Source organism: Muscardinus avellanarius (genome assembly GCF_963383645.1).
Source record: "Muscardinus avellanarius genome assembly, chromosome: 13".
Classification (NCBI taxonomy): Eukaryota; Metazoa; Chordata; class Mammalia; order Rodentia; family Gliridae; genus Muscardinus; species Muscardinus avellanarius.
Window position 1 is genome coordinate 56525295 of NC_137799.1, and position 18388 is coordinate 56543682.

At 34.3% G+C, this 18388-nt stretch overlaps 1 protein-coding gene across 3 annotated transcripts in view; it reads right to left on the minus strand.

Annotated features, from left to right (window-relative positions):
* The window catches only part of CNTLN (centlein), a gene marked incomplete at both ends in the record, with an annotated part of 264859 nt that overhangs the window by 61277 nt on the left and 185194 nt on the right, over positions 1–18388 (minus strand). For 2 of the 3 annotated variants that reach the window (XM_080708551.1, XM_080708550.1), the window contains 3 exons: positions 11484–11707; positions 11789–11879; positions 14770–14950. In XM_080708551.1, the coding sequence (XP_080564677.1) occupies positions 11484–11707; positions 11789–11879; positions 14770–14950 (496 nt within the window). The remainder of the gene's footprint in view (positions 1–11483; positions 11708–11788; positions 11880–14769; positions 14951–18388) is intronic. The other variant, XM_080708552.1, reaches the window with a different exon arrangement.

Genomic DNA, 18388 nt, shown 5'->3' on the forward strand with positions numbered 1-18388 from the left:
AGGATCACAGGTAGGTCCTTGGCCAGCCTCAGCAATTTGTGAGGCCCTTCACAATTAGTGAGACCCTGTTTCAAAATAAAAAATAAAAATAGGGCCGGGGGTATAGTTTGGAGGATGAATGTCCCTGAGTTCAATCCCCAGTAACAAAAATTAAAATTAAAATAAAAAATCCACTAGTGAGAAAAATGTTACAATTTGTCACTTCTTGACAGATTGATATTTTAATAAGACATACCTACTTCAAAGTATATTGAGATAAAGAATAAAAATATTATAAAGAATATAAAACTGTTCCATATATTGTAATATTGCTTCATTATAAACAAAAAAGGAGTTTCTAACTGATGCTGTTCAGGTTACATTTTCTTATCATAATATTTTCTGAAGAAAGACCAGAAATGAATTTGAAAACAGAATATAGGAAACATTATTTTCTAGCACACAGTGGCCTAAGTGATAATAATAGGTTCTTACAAAGTCTAATATAGGACACAGACATTCTGTTAACAAATATCACTTGGTTCATCTGGAAGATCGGATGTAGGAATAAGACAGTCACGTCCAATTCCACATGGATTCTCAGCTCAGATCCTGGATTTTGCACAGTTTACCTTACGAACATGATCCGAGTGACATTTCACAAATTCCTGGATAAATGTTGCTACACTCTGCCAGGAGAGAGACAAGCTATGTCATGCAAGGATCAATAATCGCACTGTGTTTCATCAGCCTCAAAATCAAAAGTGCTTCATCTGGCAAAAGCCATGGCCCTAGAGAATCTGACATATATAAACTGAATATCCTGCAAGGAATGCATGTTACACAAACTACTGGGGTAAGGTAAAAGAAAACTCTGAAGATTTGCAAGGAAGAAAAATAACAGAGTAGTTTCTACTTAGTTATTACTAGAGGTATGAAAACAGATCACAAAAATGGAAATGAGGTCATTTAAAATTCAACAATTCCTGACAGAAAGAAAAATGGCTCCATTACAGTTTAACACCTAAGTCTTTTGAATAAGGGTTACCTAAATAAATATCAACCAAAACAAATATAAATTTAGGCAATAATAACAATCACCTAAGTCTAAGTATACAAAAAAATTTCAAATTTTAATAAAATATGGCCCTTTTAGAATTAAAGGCTTGCTAAAAGACCCTTCAGATTTAGCGCTTTATATACTCAAAGTTTATAAGATAGATTAACCTAACACCCGAGGCATTTGTTGAATGGGCTACACGGTGCTGTAATTAATTCTTGATTCCGACACTTGGCAAAAGTCTTTTATTTGGTGCTTGATTAAGCTAATTTAAGATTAATTGGTTAATGTAATTGGACAAGAAGATGAAACAAGCTTGAAAACTCAAATATTAAAATACAGAATGTTTTATTAAAGATTGCTATAACCAAAAGGGTTACTGAGAACAAAATATTTTGTAGGAGAATTTAGCTGTAACTGACTTGGAGAATAGGGGAATGAAGAGTTTACCAAAAAACTCAGAAAACATAATGATGTTTAATCACAAAATAAATAGCAATTATATTTATGATATTATATCTAAAAATTATATCTGAGTCCTGGGTTCACATAGATAAATTGAGGACTTAAGGTTCAGTCAAATCAAAGGCGACTTGGCAAAAATAGTCCAGTAAGAATCTTGTTCTTCAGCCCATGGTTTGTAAGGCATCTATTTTTAAAGAGATGTTGCCATATCTCCTCTTTGAACACAAAAAAATTGGGGGTACTTAAGTTATTAATGAAAAGAAATAGTCTTTTTAAGGGATGACTAAAAATAGAATTCTCTTCCTTTAGAAAACATACAGGGCTAGAGTACAAATCAGAATTCAGAAAACTAAAGGCCTGTTAAGTACTGGAAAAGTAACATAAATAAGAGAAGCATGCTTTGTAGGATATGTGACAAAAAGACATGATATGCTTCATTTTCCTTGAAAGTTCTATGCCACTACAGTTACTAATATGTACAAAACTCCAAACCCTCCAAAATTTTCATGGCATTCTATAATCTATGAATTGGTTTGATAACTTTTGTCAAGCTCCCTCAATGACATCATTGCCTTCAATTCTTTGCTGTGGATAAAGCCCATCAGTAAGTCAATCTTCATCCATTTACAGAAAATGTACTATGCCCTCAAGTATATGAGAGTCTGTGAAAATTAGCAAAATAGTTTAATAAGTGATTTTTGCCTTTGAGGAACTTACTGGCTCAAATGTTAAATTTAAAAACAATAAAGCCAGGTGTGGTGGAGCACACTTTTAATCCCCATGCTTGGGAGGTGGAAACAGGAGGATCACACAGGTTCGAAGCCAGCCGCGCTGGCTTAAGAGACCCTGTCTCCAAATAAAAAAGTATAAAAATAGGTCTGGGAGTGTAGCCCAGAGGTAGAAGGGTTTCCAGGAACCCCAATGCCACCAAAACAACAACAACAACAACAACAAAAATACAAAATTATATAGAGAAATAGGAAGATTTTAGAGCTAGAAGAGAGAAATGTAGCTTATTAGCCTAATCTCCAGCAATTTATTTCAATTTTTTGAGCCATAGTCACTTTATATATAAAATGAGGATATTTTCCTTGTAGAGTTATTATAGGGAGCCAATATAAAAACAGAAACAAAATACTATACAGTAGTCTTAATAGTTATTAAATAAATGCTCGTTGGTATTGTCTTGTGGAAGACATAGGGGTTTAGAGCACAAGTTCTGAGATCAGACTGCCCAGTCTTGAATTACAGTTCTGCCACTAATGAATTCTGTGACCTTGGGTATATTATCCTCCCTGCCTCAGTTCCCCATTTACGCAACAAGATAGGGAATCTATCTCTTTGAGTAAATGTTCGAATTAATAAGAAAATATATGTAAAATGCATAGAATAGGATGGCCTGCAAGTGTACCAAAGGTATTGGCTAATATTACTTCTATTAGGAACATATAAAATAAGATCTGAAATAATGGATGCAGAAGTATAGACTGATAATAATATGGGGTTTATGGAAGATAGGATACTTTACTATGATGCTCAAGTTTTATGTAGGGAAAGAAAAGATCATAAAGATAGGTTGGTTGAACTAATCATATACTGTCTTTAAAAAAAACTACAGATTGGTTTGGCCTTGAAATGGTCATAAATGAAAACCAAGTGTAGGTACCTTAAGTGTATGGCAAAATCCACACTGAAGCAAAATTATTCTGGCAGTAGTACAGGAGGAGAAATAAGATACTACAGAGAGCAGCTAGAAGAGTATTAAAGTACTCTATGACAAGGAGATAAATACCTTACAGCATAACAAATAAGAATTAAAGAAGAAAAATATAATTTAGTTGTAGATTTAAGGTTCAAAAAGTAGAAAAGAGTTAAAGATGATTATAAGGCATTAGTATGGGAGACAGCATAGTTTGAAAAAAATTTATTTTGTTTGATTTAAAATATAATAAATCTGGAGTGATAAAGAACCAAATGAAAATGTCTTGTACAGTGAAAAAGAAGGCATGGAGCTATATTTAGTTTTAAGAGGCATATGCAAGGGAAGTGAAAATTGAAGGTACCTTCATAATTGAGGAAATGATCAATATATTTAAGATAGAATTTTGAAGAAATTTGTATACATAAATGAAAATGAGTTACCAGTTAAAAGACAGAAAAAAGGTCAATAATATAACAATAAAGAAAGTGAATTATTTTTATTAATGTTAACTAAGAAAATAGTTATAATATTATGGTGAGGATGCTATGCAACATACAAACATAGAAAAAACATAGTTCTTATTTTAAAGTGCTTATAATGTAAAAGGTGAATACATATCACAAGAGGGACTGACCACCACCTGCAAAGTAAACACGGTTATCTGTTTCTGCTATATCCTTTAATCTGGAGGAATAGCTATACTCTAATATGACATTTTGGCAACAGCAACTATTAGCATTAGGCTCAAAGATCTGGCACCTTGGTTTGGTAAGGAGGAAAGTGGGACCATTAAAAAAAGCCACTCTTTATTCATTTCCTCTCATGGTCTACGGTCCACACCAACATTATATTTTATAATATTCTACTATTTCCTTTTAATCATAACCTTAGAATCCATTTGGGTTGTTATTATCTTTAAATAATAAAAGTTTGAAGGACATCACTTTTCAAAGATTAGTCTCTGCTTGTCCACGGGTACAATTAGAAGGCAAGCCGGGCGTGGTGGCGCATGCTTGTAATCCCCGTGCTTGGGAGGCAGAGACAGGAGGATCGCACAGGTTCGAAGCTAGCCTTGCTGGCTTAAGAGACCCTGTTTCCAAAAAAAAAAAAAAAAAAAAATAGGTCTGGAAGTTTAGCCCAGAGGTAGAAAGGTTTCCAGAAACCCCAGTACCACCCAAAACAAACAAACAAACAAAAACCATAACCCCCCCCAAACAAATAACAATTAGAAGGCAAAAGTATAAAAAAAATTCCCTGAAGGAACAGAAGTTCAGAAAGGGATTGTGGATATAACTGAATGTGATGGGTTTTATTTGGGGGGAGCACTGGGGATTAAACGCAGCTCTATTTTATTTTTTATTTTGAAAGAGGGTCTTATTAAGTTGCTGAGGGCCTCTCTTAAGTTGCTATGGCTGGCCTTGAATGCATGATCTTCCTGTCTCAGCCTCCCAAATACTAACACTACAGATGTGTGCCCCCACACACAGCTCAATGTTTCTCAAAAAATCAAAATCAAAATTACTTAAATAGGTTTTTTAAAAAACTGGATACATCACTAGTAAAAAAATAAACAAATGCTGGGCGTGGTGGCGCACACTTGTAATCCTCTTGGGAGGCTAAGACAGGAGGATCGCACAGGTTCGAAGCCAGCCTCAGCTACTGAGTGAGGCTCTCAACAACTTAGTGAGACCCTGTTTCTAAATAAAGCATAAAATAGGTCTGGGAGTATAGCCCAGAGGTAGAAAAGCCCCTGGGTTCCACCCCCAGTACCACCAAAATAAATAAATAAATAAATAAGTAAGTAATAGACTGTAGTTATATACTATTGAATGATGTTTCAGTTAGGAATAAAACACACATAGGATGGTGGCCTTATAAAATAATATTGCCTAGTGATGTAGACATCTTACTTTGAGTAAGAAGACTCATTCTATAATGCACATACAACAATGAAATCATCTAACTATATTTTTCATAAAGTATCCCCAATGTTAAGCTACCACAACGCAGACAACAGCACTGCTGTATTTAGAGGAAACTCTGTGTGTGTTAAGTTTGTGTTTGTGTGTTGTTTGTGTGTGTGTGTTTCATTGGGGATTGAACCCAGGGGTGTTTTACCACTGAGCTATACCCCCATCCATATGTTATTATTTTTTATTTTGAAATAATGTTTCACTAAGTTCCAGAGACTGGCCTCAAACCTAGCCAGAGGTAGAAGGGTTTCCAGGAACCCCACTACCACCACCAAAAAAAAAAAAAAAAAAAATATATATATATATATATATATATATACACATACATACAGACTTTTGCATCCTTGTAATTAGAGAGAAACTGGAAGAATCATTTAGAGGGCAATATGGTAGACAAAACCTTAAATGTCTAATCCATAGTCTCCAACAATTTCATTTCTGGATCTTTATTTAAGAGAATGTCTTTTGGTAAACACAAAAAAACACATACAAAAAAAAAAAAAAAAACAATATAGAAACTTCTATGTGGTGGCACACACTTATAATCCCAGCATTTGGGAGGCTGACACAGAAGGATCACGGTTTGTGAACAGTCTCGGCTACTTAGTGAGGCCCTTTGCAACTCAGTGAGGCTCGGTTTCAAAATACAGAATAAAAAATAAGGCTGGGGGGTGTAGCTTGGAAGTAGAATGCCCCTGTGTTCCATCTTCAGTACTGCAAAGAAAGAAAGTAAGAAAAAAAGAAGGAAAAATCTGTAAATGCAAAAACTTAGAAACAACTTAGATACCTATGAATAGGATGATTAAATACAATATGCTGTATTTATTTAATCAACTTTAGTTGACTTTGAAATACAAAAATTATGCTACTTCAAAAATAACATTAAGCCGGGCACGGTGGTGCAGGGTTGTAATCCCAGCGTTCGGGAGGCTGAGACCAGAGAGGATCGCGGTATGGTTCCCGCCAGCCTCAGCTACTTAGTGAGGCCCTCTGCAACTCAGTGAGACCCGGTTTCAAAATAAAAAATTAAAAATACAGGAGAGGGTATAGCTCGGAGGTCAACTGCCCCTGGATTCCACTCGCAGACTCGCATAATAATAATAATAATAATAACATTAAAAACATTAATTTACAAATATATGTTAAAAATTTTAAAAATTATTGCAAAGTTATACAAACTCATGGAAAGATCTCTGGAGAGGTACGAAAGAAAATGGTATGGGCAGATGGTGGTTAATGAAAGTTTTAGCTCATGTTTTATAGCCTTTAAATATATACTGGAAGTATATATGTTGAATGTTAATGGTTTTTCATTTTGGAAGTAGAATGGAAATATGGATATTTCTTATATGTATATCATATTTCTGTTTATCTCTTGTCTAAAATCCATCATAGAAAATAAAATTAATATCTTATGTTTGGATGCCTATACTAAAAAAATTTAATTCATTTCCCACATTTTGCACAAATTAATTAATATTATATATTAAGCATTGCATATATCTAACATTTTCCTCGTGTTAAAAATGTACTTCAAAGAATAGGGCTAGCTTCCTTCTTATGTCTTCAAAATGTAGCAAAAATGTGTAATATGGAATAAATGCAAAATATTTATTTTTATTTTTTTCTTGAAAACAGCTAACAGAAGCCTATGTATATATTCAATTCATAGAACAGTGATTAGCATAAAGCTATAGTTCATGTCGAAATAGGTTTAGATTATTTTACAACATTTATACTATCTGCTTTTGGAAACCATAAACTTTTGCCATTTATCTAGTCACCCATTAGTTCCTATAATGCAATCCCTGAGGTGATTAACTTATAAAAAAAATGTTTACTTAGTTCCTAGTCCTAGAGGCTTCAGTCCAAGACTGGGCAGCCCATTGCTTTGGGCATCTAGTTATGGCAACAGATGGTAATGGTGAGGAGTGTGTAGTGAAGCAAACAACTAAAATTATAAGCCAGGAATCAAAGAGACTGAGGTCCCACAATCTCATACCCCAGTGACCTAAGGGCATTCCTCTAGGCCATCTCATACAGGTCCATAGGGCCTTCCAATACCACCAACCAGGGAACCAAATCTTTAAAACATGGACCTTTAGAGGACTCTATATTCAAACCACAGCACAAAAAATGTTAAATTAATGACAGATCAGCCTTAACACATAAAGAATTGACTATTTTTGTTAAATATTTATTCTAAATTTTTAAATTTAATATATATAGTTCAAATTTCTTCTAACTTTGTTGAGGAAATTCTACAGTAGTTTAAATTATATCATAATAAAATAGAGAAGGAATAAAAACACCAAAGAATCCTTTGAGAAGTTACTACTGTCATCTTCTTAATAAACAGTGCAATTTTTATTTTCATATGTAAAAATTCATATTATTTGAAAATTTTCTCTGAATATAGAGTAATTCCTTTAGAATGGAGGCTTCTCAAACACTGAACCCTACGTTAAGATTAGTTGTTAATACACACTAAATTAAAAAACCAAAAATTCAAGAACTATTCATGCCTTATTTAATACTATAGAATTTTCAAAGATAAACAATAGCAACATCTTTAAAGTAATTAAATATAGATATAAAATAAATAAATTATAATTATTTGTCAAAAAGAATTCAATCATAAATAGGCAAGAAAAGACTGGAATTAATCATCAGTTTTGAAAAAAAAATTAAAAATATAACATAAGCCAGGCATGGTGGTGCACACTTGTTATCCCAGTGTTTGGGAAGCTGAGACAGGAGGATTGCATAGTTTCGAAGCCAGCCTCAGCTACTGAGTGAGGCTCTCAGCAACTTAGTGAGACCCTGTTTCCAAATAAAGTATTAAAAAATAGGTCTGGGAGTATAGCCTGGAGGTAGAAAAGCCCCTGGGTTCCACACCAGTACCCCCCCCACACACACACACAAATAACATATATCATCAGATGCTTCCAAAATCCTCAAATTGGTAAACTGCAAAATTTCTGAGTAAGTTAGCATCTACAGTCTTCATATCTTAATCCCATAGCTGTGCTAATAATGCTAGAGCCCATGGGGTTATACTAAAGTACTGACTAAGGAAAACTCATCAATACCTACGTAAGATTTAGGAGGTGACTTTGTCAGCAGAGAATTCTAAATTTAGTTATCCCATTGGTTATTTTTTCACATATACAGAGTATGAAACTGAAATCTTACTTTGGTCACTAGTTGTAGTTGAGTTTATAGTCATTTTTTGTTTGATTTTATTTGTTTTTATGGTACTGGGGGTTGAACCCAGGGGCAATCTATCTTTGAACCAAACTCCCAGACCTATATTTTACTTTGAAACAGGGTTTTACTAAGTGACTGAAGGGCTCCCTAAGTTGCTGAAGCTGGCCTCAAATCTGTGATCCCCTGTCTCAGCCTCTTAAATACTGGATTATAGGTGTGTACTACCACACCAAGCTACATAGCGATTTTTGAAGTGAAAAATTTCTAAATTCTGATTTTCATCCTTTCCCAAAGTAGAGTATCAGATGTTCTTATATTTTTGCCATCTAAAAATATCTGTATTTGAATGATAATTACATATAAATAAATATAAGCTACATGTATAGTCTTGTAACAAATGATGAGATCTGAAATGGATAATATTCCGTGATTTAGGAGTAGCTTCCCATGTAGCGTTCGGGGGAATGCATCTGAGAGCAACTCACTTCATAATTTATCTCATAGTCTATCTAAAACACATATAAATGCTATAGTAACTTGAGTATTTTTTGTACCACCAAATTATTACTTTAAAAGGAGTTGAAATCTTTAGATTTCTCTCTTGGAACTACCAGGTATGGTCCCTTGAAAGTTGTCAGAAAGGGATTTAGAACTGTTGTCAAGAATGAAAAAGAATGTATGTCTTACACAGATTTTTAGTTCAATCACTTAGTGTACCATTTTGCTTTTATTTTTCTTTTTTCCTTCTGGTGTATACAATTAAGGAACACCAAAGTAACTGACTGACTCTACTTCTTTTTAATTTTGCAAAAAAGAAAATTCCCTTTCCAATGAAAATGAGGAAGGTAACAATTGTGGACCTGAACAGTTTCCACGTGACAGTTTCAGAACTTACTCTTTTCTGGCCATGAGATGTCAATGATCTGCTAGATTATTAAGAAAAAAATTGAAGATAGTTGAAATATTTTTTATTTGTAGTCATGCATTGCTTAACACTAGAGATACATTCTGAGAAATGCATTACTAGGTGATTTTTTTATTGTGCAAACATCAGATTCTGTACTTACACAAACTAAGATAGTTGGAGCATCACTAAGAAATATAATTTTATTAGATCACCATAAAATATGCAATGTATCCTTGATTAAAAAATTATATGATGCATGACAATAATGAAATTGAGAGGTTAATTTTTCTCTCTTTTTAAAAAAAGTTATTTTATATCACTTTACTATCATGCACAAAAAACTTACAAATACATATAGTTTGCAACACCATGGCGAAATATAAACTAAATATAAAATATCATTTAGCTAGGGAAGGAAAGAAAGAAAAAAGATAGGTAGAGAAGAAAAGAGATGGAGATAAAAATTATATAATAAAAAATTTTTAAATCAGCTAGTAAAATAAATAGTCATCAAATAATTTCAGAAAATCTGGTTCTCATACTGTTGCATCTAAACTCTAATATAGTTAAGTTGCACCTAGTGTTTCACTTACAAATTTCCAAGGACTAAGCCTATAAAATCTTCAAACTTTTGAATGTTAAGTTTGAAATTGGATACAAGGCTACTCTAGAAATGAAGCCAAGACATAATTCTCATTTGTATTTCTGATATAACACTATTCCTTCTGAGTTAAAACATTCCTAAGTATTATTGGAATTAAAATGCTAGATACTATTTTTTAGAATTAAAAAATTTGAGTATAATCTTAAATTATGTAGCTGGGTATGGTGGTGAATACTAGTATTCCAGTACTTAGAAGGTTGAGACAGGAGGATTCCAAGTTCACAGCCTACCACAGGAATTTAGACCCACTACAATTTGGTGAGAGCCTGTTTAAAAAAAGAAAAGAAAAGAAAAGAAAAGAAAGAAAGAAAGAAAGAAAGAAAGAAAGAAAGAAAGAAAGAAAGAAAGGAAGGAAGAAAGGGAGAAAGAAAGAGAGAGAGAGAGAAAGAAAGAAAGAAAGAAAGAAAGAAAGAAAGAAAGAAAGAAAGAAAGAAAAAAGGGCTGCAAGTGTAGCTCAGAGGTAGAATACACCTGGTGGGTTCAATCACCAGTACCAAAGAAAAAAAACTGTGTGATAGTTATTTTAAATTATTTTCTAAATAATAAAATAAAATTTTCTGTCTAAAATAACAAATTCCCAAGAAATCTAAAATTTGAGTATAATCTTAAATTATGTAGCTGGGTATAGTGGTGAGTACTGTAATTCCAGTAGTTAGAAGGCTGAGACAGGAGGATTGCAAGTTCACAGACTGCCAGAGGAATTTAGACCCTACACTATTTGGTGAGAGCATGTTTAAAAAAAGAAAGAAGGAAAGAAAGAAAGAAAAATAGGGCTGTGAGTGTAGCTCAGAGGTAAAACACACTGGGTGGGTTCAATCCCAAGTACAAAAAAAAAATTATGTAATAGTTATTTACAATTATTTTCTAATAGGTTAAATAAAATTTTCTATCTAAAACAACAAATTCCCAGAAAATTTTTTAATATATAAGTGAAAACTTACAAATTCCTTTAAGAATGGGGACTTATGTAACAATCTTTTTATTTGCTTTAAGATTAATTTAAAACAAGGAGTAAGGTATAATGTACCTAAAAATCATCACAGAAAATTCAATCTGTATGAGTAAAAGAACTATGGGATTACTGGAGCACCTTAACATGGATACTTATACTAAAATCTTCACATTTTTTACTAGTATTTGCAAACAGTAACTTAAGAATGTACTAGTTTAATACTGGGCAAATGTTCAAAATAAATGCATGTATGAAGCCTGTTTTTTAAAACTAATAACACAATATAGAACATATAAAAATGTGGAAAAGAGGGGGAAAGCTAAGAAAAAAGAAATGTCAGTTAAGGGTCTTTTATTTGAAGTTCTTTCTCATAGGTTATACCTTAATATGACCCTCATAAAAGAGTTTTACTAATTAAACTACTAAAAGAGTAATAATGGATTCATCTAGATTACTACCTGTTTCATTTTCTAACTCATATAGATGTCCAACACAAATACAAGTTAAACAACAGATATAAAACAAAACATTGACAGTCTATTAGAATTCAGTTTTAAAGTTTTTTAATTACCTTTATTGTTTGTCTGCTTGTCTGAGATCGCTGATCAGATATTTGCTGTTGATGAAGGAGCTTTTCATTGACTTCTTTGTATTCTTTAACAGACAATTCTGCTGTTTTTTTGGCATTCTGAAGCACACTGTTTTGTTGTTGCAAGGATGTAATCCGTTCTCGTAATAAAATTATATTGCTACTCGACTTCTGGGCAGTTATATTTTTAATCTTTTCTCTGTTAACTATAAAAATAATGGCCGCAATGTTTTAAAAATCATGTTAAACTTTAAAAGACATATTATTAATTTCATATATATTCTTACCTCTGGTAGGAACTACTGTATGTGAATTCTTCTGCATATTACCATACTTCTTTTGTAAGGTTGTTTTTCTGGTATTCTTGTAATGAAAATCCTAAATTTAAAAGTTTCAGAAAAATTGATTTTTTATTTAACAACAATGTCAAATAAGCCAAAGTAATTTTGTAATATATTTGTATTTTTTGCTTAAAAATATATTACAAAGCTGGATCATAGGGTGGATCCATTCCCAGCTTTCTAAGGAATCTACACACTTACCCACTAGTGGCTGAACTAGTTTGCACTCCCACCAACAGTGTAAAGAGTTCCTCTTTCCCCACATCCTCGCCAGCATTTGTTATTTGGCTTCTTTATGCTTGCCACTCTGACTGGGGTTGGATGGAATCTCAGTATAGTTTTGATTTGCATCTCCCTGATGGCTAATGATGTTGAACATTTTTTCATGCATTTATTGGCCATTTGTATCTCTTCTTCTGTGAAGTGTCTATTCAATTCGGTTGCCTATTTCACCATGCACAGGAATCAACTCAAAATGGATCAAAGACTTAGAAATTAGACCAGAGACTGTGAATTTATTAGAGAAAGGCATAGGACCTACGCTTCAACATATAGGTGCAGGGAGTAACTTTCTCAATAAGACTTCCAAAGCACAGGAAATTAAAGCAAGAATTAATAAGTGGGATCTCATCAAACTAAAAAGTTTATTCTCATCAAAGGAAACCATCAAGAACCTAAAGAGGAAGCCTACAGAATGGGAGAAGATCTTTACCAGCTACCACTCTGATAGGGGGCTAACATCCAGAATATACAAAGAGCTCAAAAGACTCTACACTAGCAAAACAAACAACCTGATCAAGAAATGGGCAACTGAAATGAATAGACATATCACAAAAGAAGAGATACAAATGGCCAATAGATACATGAAAAAATGTTCAATATCACTGGCCATCAGGGAGATGCAAATCAAAACTACGCTGAGATTCCATCTAACCCCAATCACAGTGGCAAACATAAAGAAATGAAACAACAACAATTGCTGGCGAGGATGTGGGAAAAGAGGAACTCTTTTACACTGTTGGTAGGAGTGCAAAGTAGTTCAGCCACTATGGAGATCAGTACGGAGATTCCTTAGAAAACTGGGAGTATATCCACCATTTGATCTGGCTATACCACTCCTGGGTATCTTTCCAAAGGGGTTGAAATCAGAGAACTACGTTAACATATGCATACCCATGTTCATAGCAGTGCAGTTTCTAATAGCCAAAATATGGAACCAACCTAGATTTCCATCAACAGATGAGTGGATTGTAAAATTATGGGAAATACACACAATGGAATTCTATTCAGCTATAAAGAAGAATAGAAGAAGATTTTCAAGAAGATGGAAGGAACTAGAGAACATTATGTTAAGTGAGATTAGTCAAGCACAGAAAGAGAAGGGACATATGTTTTTTCTAATATGTTCAAGCTAGGGAGCAATGGTAATACCAGAGGGACTCCAGATGATGGAGGGGAAATTTCAGCAAAGCTTAAACAGAAGGATAGGAGAGGAAGAAAGCTGAGGTTGTTCAATGGAGGAGCTACATATGAATATGTGTAATAGCATAAATACAGCATGATTAACCTGGACACTCTCTATTGGGGGGGGGAGAGGGAAGGGCATGAAGCACAATGTAAATGTGCACCACTCTCAATATGTTTCACTTATAAAAAAATAAAAATTAAATTTAAAAAATTATATTACACAGAACTCAGAACAAACTCTTCTGCTACCTTGATCTCAGATTCCTAGCTTCCAGAAAAGTGAAACTATACATGCCCATGGTTTAAAAAAAGAAAAGACTCCATTAAGAAGAGTAAAAAGCAAGCCATGGAGAAGGAAATGATATCTACAATGTGTATAATTTTAAAAAGCCTATATATGGTGAATTTAAGAATATACCGATAAAAAGTATACACACAGTGCATTTGTAAAATGGGCAGAGACACCAAGAGAAAATTCACTAAATAATTCCAAATAGCCAATAACCACAAGAAAATGCTTAATAACTAGTGAATAGTCACAAAAACTGAAGGAAACTCAGCAATAAACTTCAATATATGTACAAACATGGCTGAAATGAGAAAGACTAAATTATCATGTGTTGCTGAAGAACAGAAGAAATTTCCATAGTCTATTGGTGAGTGCAATAAAAGTGGCAAAATGTTTTGGAAAATAGCATTATCAAATAGTACACCTGGAGGCCAGGCGTGGTGGTGCACGCTTGTAATCCCCACGCTTGGGAGGTGGAGACAGGAGGATCATGCAGGTTCAAAGCCAGCCACACTGGCTTAAGAGACCCTGCTTCCAAATTTAAAAAAAAGTATAAAATAGGTCTGGGAGTGTGGCCCGGAGGTAGAAGGGCTTCCAGGAACCCCAGTACCACCAAAAAAAAAAAAAAAAAAAAAAATAGTACACCTGGGAAGGCCCCTTAACATGCATAAAGCTTGCAGGACTAGATGTTGCTCTGGGCTGGTCAGTGAGTGATTGGTAAATGAATGTGAATGCCACGAAATTAGTGTATACTATTGTAGACTTTATAAACTGTAGAATTAGATTATACCACATTTACTTATTTATTTATTTATTTACTTATATACTTATTTATTTGAAGTATTGGGGATTGAACCCAGGGACATTCTACTTCTCAGTTACATCTCTAACCCTATTTATTTTGAAACAGAGTCTCATTAAGTTGTGGAGGAACTCACTAAGTAGCTGAGGCTGGCCATGAACCTGAGATCCTCCCATCTCAGCCTCCCAAGTACTGGGATTACAAGCATGCACCATCATGCCCAGCTGATTATACCATATTTATTAAAATAATATCTTTCCACAAGAATAAATTTTCCTTAAATTACTGTTATGTTTTTACTTAATAGTACGAATGATAAGACAATATTAATTAACAAAGCTTACAATTAATCAAAACTGTGTCATATACCTTTGGGGTCTTGCCATTTATATTTGAATATGTTTGTAGTACTTCCTTTCCTTGTGTTTGCCTGTCTTCTGTTTGATCACTTTTTTTCTGGTCCTTTCCATCTTCTATAGGGCTTATTTTCTGAGATGTTTCCACAATAATTGTTCCAAAATTTGGAGAGATCTGTGTTTCAGAATCACTGCTTTTTAAAAAAACAGAAAAAACAAAAAGAGATAAAACCCAAGATTTGTTACATGTACTTCTTTTATGTTTAATACCAAATCATATTACTTCATATACAATATATAAACCTGATTTCTATGGACATTGACTGGTTCTCAATGTTAAACAGAAAAATTCATTTAAATAAATTTTATAAAATTATAGAATCTCAGAGGGAAGCAGCACATTTGTCCTGTTCATACTCCATCTCTATCACCGTGAAAATAACATCTTGACAAGAGAAAAAAACAGCAAAAAAACTGAATAAAGCAATGAAAGAAATTGAAAGGCAGAGAAACAAACCCAGAAGACAGAACAGAGGACAGTAAAATACCCCTTTCACCTCCCCTGGGGAATGGCTGTGACCTTGGAGACCATGATGGTACCATCCTACATAACCATGGCAAGACTACTGGTACTGTAGCCTTGTGAGACCCCAGCAAAAAAAACCAAAACAATAACAAAAAAAACAATGACCTGATACAAGTAAGTGACTGCAGCTCATTGGAATTGTAAGTGGTCAGCACCTCACTCTACTTCACAGAGATTCTACTGCCTGGATGCCCGGCTAGAACCTGCAGCATCAGCAGCTGAGCTAACCTCTTTCTTGAAAAATCCAGAGCATAGCTCAACAACACCATAAGTGAACTAACCATCCCTGTGGGAGACAGCCCAGCAAGGGACTTGCCAACAAAAGATAGGAATGCAAAGTCTGAGACTTTCAGATATTCACCATGGTGAAGGTGGGACTGAAGTCTGTTGTACAAAGAAGAGGGATTAGCAGACAGCTCCTAGGGCCAATCAGGCAATGAGACCAACAGTACGCAGGGCTCAGTGCCTTAGTAGAGCCTCTGGAGATTACCACAAGCCACCAAATCCAGCCCTATCTGTAGAGAACACAGACCACTATGCATACACTGGGTCTGGTCCCAGTGGCACCCAACACCTATGTAGGTAGGGAGAGATGCAGGCTCAGGGTCTGTGGAAAGCGTAGAGAACTAAACTTACACTGGATCTGGCCCTGGTAATACCTACCATCTGCACAGACAGAAGGAGACTCAGAAATAGGCCCTATGGAGAGCTCAGACCCAGGTTTGCAATGGAAGAGGCACTACTGGCATTCGGTACCTGCATAGAGAAAGACACCAGGCCAGGGTCCTAATCATTGAAAAAGATTAAATAGTAGGCCTACAAAAAGTGACATCATTCCTATAGGTTACTGAGCAACTGAGAGCACTTGAAACATTCTCAAGAATCTAATATAGAAAGTAAACCTTAAACACCTAGAAGAACCCATGTAGACTCAGGAGGACTGCAGAGGCCAAATTGGCTCCATATTCATATATTTGTAGGGTTGTTTGGTTTTGTTGTTGTTGTGTGTGTATGTGTGTGTGCTTGTTTGTTTGCGCTCTTCTTCACCCCGTTTATTGTCTTCTTCCCTCTTTCATATATACTTTCTTCTCTCCATCCTTTTTCCCCCTTTGTCTTATATTAAATCTAGTTCATATCACTATACCTAAATATTGGTTACAAGAATCCTCCTATATTCACTATTTCTAACCTCTATTATATATTACTTTACTACACTCAAACTCTCATTCTACTTGATTCTATCTGCTACTTTACCCTATTATTGCATTCACTACCAAAGCTCCTTCCTTCTCACTCAGCCTTCACCATCAAATACAACACAACTTGCCCTTGTATATACCAGCTGACACATACAAAGTGAGAGAAAGCTATCAAAAGCAACAAAGATACAAACTTCAGAAACCTGAAATCATGAGAAGGAAGAATAGCAACGAAGCTCCCACAACCCAAAAATAAACAGAACCTGCCAACACAAAATTGCAGAGATTTCCAGAAGGACAAATCAGAACTTTAATAGTAGAAATAATAAAGGATTTTTAAAAAGAATTTATAGAACCTGAAAGAAATAAAGGAACAAATAAAGAACTTGACACTCTGAACAGGAATCAGAAAAAAAGCTCTAAAGGAAGTGAAGGATGCAATCATTGAAGTGAAGGCATCAATACAAACTATAAAAAGTAGATTAGACCACATGGAAAATAGAATCTCTGTTAAAAGATGAACACTCCAAAATTGAATGTATTGTATATAATTTAGAAAAAAATTCAACAGCATGAATTGGACATTGAAAAGATATAAGCTAATTTTTAAAAAGCTAACACAAAAATAATTGGCATAGAAGAAGAAATTGAAGCTGAAACCAAAGAAATCAATTATTTTTTCAGAAAAGTCATATTAGAAAATTATTCAAACATAGAAAAAGAGGTCAATACACATACAGGAAACATATAGAACCCCTAGTAGACAAGATCAGGGAAAAGTTTCACCATGCCACATAATAATCAAATTAACAAACATAAGAGGCCTAGAATAAAACCTAAAAGACAAGGAAAGTAAAAGACCAAGTGACATTCAGAGGCAAACCAGTAAGAATCACTCCAGACTTCAAAACAATGTCATGAAAGCTAGGAGGACCTAGGTCAGCAAAGTCCAAACTCTCAAAGAAAAAACACCCAGCCAAAACTATCCCACCTAGCCAGGCGTGGTGGTGCATGCTGGTAATCTCAGCATTCAGGAGGCTGAGACAGGAGGATCGTGGTTTGCAGACAGCCTCAGCTACTTAGTGAGGCCCTCCGCAACTTAATGAGACCCTGTTTCAAATAAAGAATAAAAAATAAGGCAGGGGGTGCAGCCTGGAGGTAGAATTCCTCTGGGTTCCATCCTCAGACCCCTGCACACAAACACAAAAAAAGAACTATTACACCAAATAAAATTACCTCTCAAATTTGATAGAAAATAAAAACGTTCCTTGACAAATAGAATCTGAAAGAACTTACACTTTTAAAACCAGCACTAGAGAAAATACTCAAAGAGATTAAGTAGAAAGAAAAATTAATAAATAATAGAAACAGAGAACAATCATTTCTATCAAACAACTAAGCAAAGAAGAAAAACTACCTCAAACAGAAGTCATAACTCAAAATGCTAGGAATTAAAAATTATCTCTCAATAATCATGCTGAATATATATGGCTTCAACTTCGGAATAAAAAACATAAGATATGTTAAAAAACAATAACAAACATAAGGGTAAGAGTGGGGGGATAGGGAGACTCAATGAAAGAATTACTTCCATTGACATTATGTACATATGAGAAAATACCAATGTCAATCTCAATATCCTATTTGGGGAAGTGGGGAAGGAGCCAGGAGAAAGCCCACCAAGTGCTATGTACATGTATGTCACTATCACTATGACCTACATTATGATGTGAGACTATAATGCACAAAATAAAAGTATAAAGATAAGTAAATAAAAGCAATAGATAGATAATAGAAGACATACACATGGACAACTGCTATGCCAAAAAATTCCCAACATCACTATT